The following is a 2,375-nucleotide window of genomic DNA, read 5'->3' on the forward strand; positions in this document are numbered from 1 at the left end:
TAACACACCGTTGCATTATGGATGTGTAAAACAGCTCCGTGTCACTTGCCTAAACATAGTTCGCAGGTGTATCAGCAAACAGTAGAGAGCTCTCTCAATAAATCGAYCTGTTGGTACAACTGCTCTTTTGAGCAGTTTTGATATGTTCCCAGTTCTGTAGGCTCACTTTCCAGCTCTGCATTAGATCAGCAAGTAAAACTATCCTACATAAGTGACAGCTTTCGTATAGGAATGACAAAGGAACCTACCTTTGGGTACCCCAGTCATATGTAACATGGCATCTAGAAAATCCCTGGCAATAACCCCAGATCCAAGTGAAGCCTCCATGGCTTTTTCTCTGACCCTACCCAGACCACCATTTTCTTCCCAGCCTACTTTCCCACTCTACACTTGCTTTGTTACGGAAAGAAAAGATGGCATTGGCTTTAACTTGGAGGCTGTGGCTTCTTTGCCCAGACTGCCCTCTTTGCCCAGCTGATGGGAGGTACCAGTCACTGCCATTTGCTTGCCCAGGAATATAACAGAAGAGCAAGAGACAGTATAGCAGCTTCAGCGATACTTCCACAAAGCCATTCACATGAGCTGTTTTCAGTACTCAGTGTTGGCTGAGCACTGCTAGCTCTATCCCTCTCCTGCTAGGTCAGCCAAGAGACAAGGAAACAAAAATAAGCTCTTTCTAGCACTACCTTCCTCCCCAAGAAAAACATGCTTACTCCTCCCCTATCCATGTGAATGCATCTGTTCCTGGCCTTTGCCTGATGGCTTTCTTCTCCCTCGAATCCTGCTGTTGTCAGTTTTCTGGGCAGSAATTCTGCCACAACCTCAGGGACCAGCAGAGCTGCACTGTCCAGTGACAAGATGAGCTGGGGGTGACCAGAGCCAAAACTCAGGCTCACCAGCCTGGGKAGAGTCCTGCAGTACGAGAGCAGGGCAGACACTAATGGTAGGACGCACTGACACACCCACACAAGGTGAGGTGATGAACCAGGTACAAGGTCCACCCAGGTAATTCAGGCAGGAGGAGCAGCAGGGGATGGTGCCAGGAACAGAACTGGAAACACAGGTCCAAGGTTCACCCAGGAAATGAGGCTGAGGAGAGCAACACCTGTGACATACCTTGTCAGGGACTGAAGGTGCTGGTCTGTGTTGAAAAGGAGCTTTTGCCCCATAAACCAGTRTTGGGGCCCCCAAAGCACTTGAGTCAAGGTCATCAAGGGTCAGTCCTATGGACTTGAGRAGGGATTCTGAGTCAGTCCTTTCAGACTCGGCACCAATGTCCGTCTCCTCCTCCATTCTTGGTTTTGGAGTGAACCTAGGCAGAGTGGAGGCACAGCATGGCCATACAGATTATGGGGCTAACAGCAGAGCTGGGCAGCTTCACTAGACCATGGTAGAAGAAGCACTTGGTTTTGTTATGTATAGAGGAAATGCCTGGGGAGAAAGCATGAAAGCATAAGTAGATTGCAGAAGGTGACACCTTACTGAGGGGATCCACCAAAGATGAGGAGATCTGGTGAAAGTGTAGATGAGCCCCTGAAGCCCTCAGTTAGCAAGCTGATGTTAAAGACTTAAATGAGAGTTTTCAGCAGCTCTGTCAGGACTGCATGGGTATTCTGATGCAAAATCGATTTATAAAAGACAGGTGGAAAGAAATTTCCTCATCTCATAARAGTTTCAGAGGCTTGGAGAGGGGCAGAGGCAATTGTCTCAAGTAAGGATAACGAGGACAACCCTCAAACTGAAACATGCTATTCACGTTTCAGTAATTTTGAAAGTGTTGGAAATGTATCTAGGCTTCTTCAAATCCTTTTTCTTGGTTTTTTTTTTTTCAGCAAAGAAGACCACATCAAATCCATGTCTGTCTTCTGAGCAACTTTTAGTTTGACTAGTCAGTGTGTTTCCCCATCAGATTTCCCAGCACCGTGCTGTCAGGAATCATTAGTCMTTGACACCTGCACTATCGGGCGCCCATCCATCACAGACCGAACRCACCAGCACCTGCCCCTAGCAGCCGCCACGCGTGGCCCTTGCTCCCCTTCCTCCTGCATGACTCGTTCCCTGGCCGGAGTGACGGCCCCGAGAAACCCTTCGTTCCCGAGCGAAGGGCCTGGCACTGCGTTCTTTCCCGCACCGCAGCCTCGGGGCGAGTTTCCGAGGGGGAGGAGCAGCGCGGGTTCCCCACGGACACTCCACCGAGAAGCCTTTCCGCGCAAGCCCGGCGGGAGGGGGAAGGAGCGGGGTGGGGGGGACCGGCGAAGGCAGCAGAGAGGCGGCGACGGCGGGGCGGGCAGCGGGCCCGGGGCGTGGCGCGGGTCCGGCGACGCCGGGAGGTGGCTCAGTCCCCGCTGCCAGCCGAGGGCGGCCGGCCCCGCGGA

At 51.9% G+C, this 2,375-nt stretch overlaps 1 protein-coding gene across 1 annotated transcript in view; it reads left to right on the forward strand.

The window, feature by feature from the left end:
- The window catches only part of LOC130577730 (transcription factor JunD-like), an 8,678-nt gene that overhangs the window by 1,466 nt on the left and 4,837 nt on the right, over nt 1-2,375 (forward strand). The window contains exon 2 of the mRNA XM_057373286.1: nt 1,910-2,358. Coding sequence (XP_057229269.1) covers nt 1,910-2,358 — 449 coding nt within the window. The remainder of the gene's footprint in view (nt 1-1,909; nt 2,359-2,375) is intronic.

This window comes from Malurus melanocephalus, unplaced genomic scaffold (genome assembly GCF_030028575.1).
Source record: "Malurus melanocephalus ecotype Western Australia unplaced genomic scaffold, MMel_1.1 scaffold_191, whole genome shotgun sequence".
NCBI lineage: Eukaryota > Metazoa > Chordata > Aves > Passeriformes > Maluridae > Malurus > Malurus melanocephalus.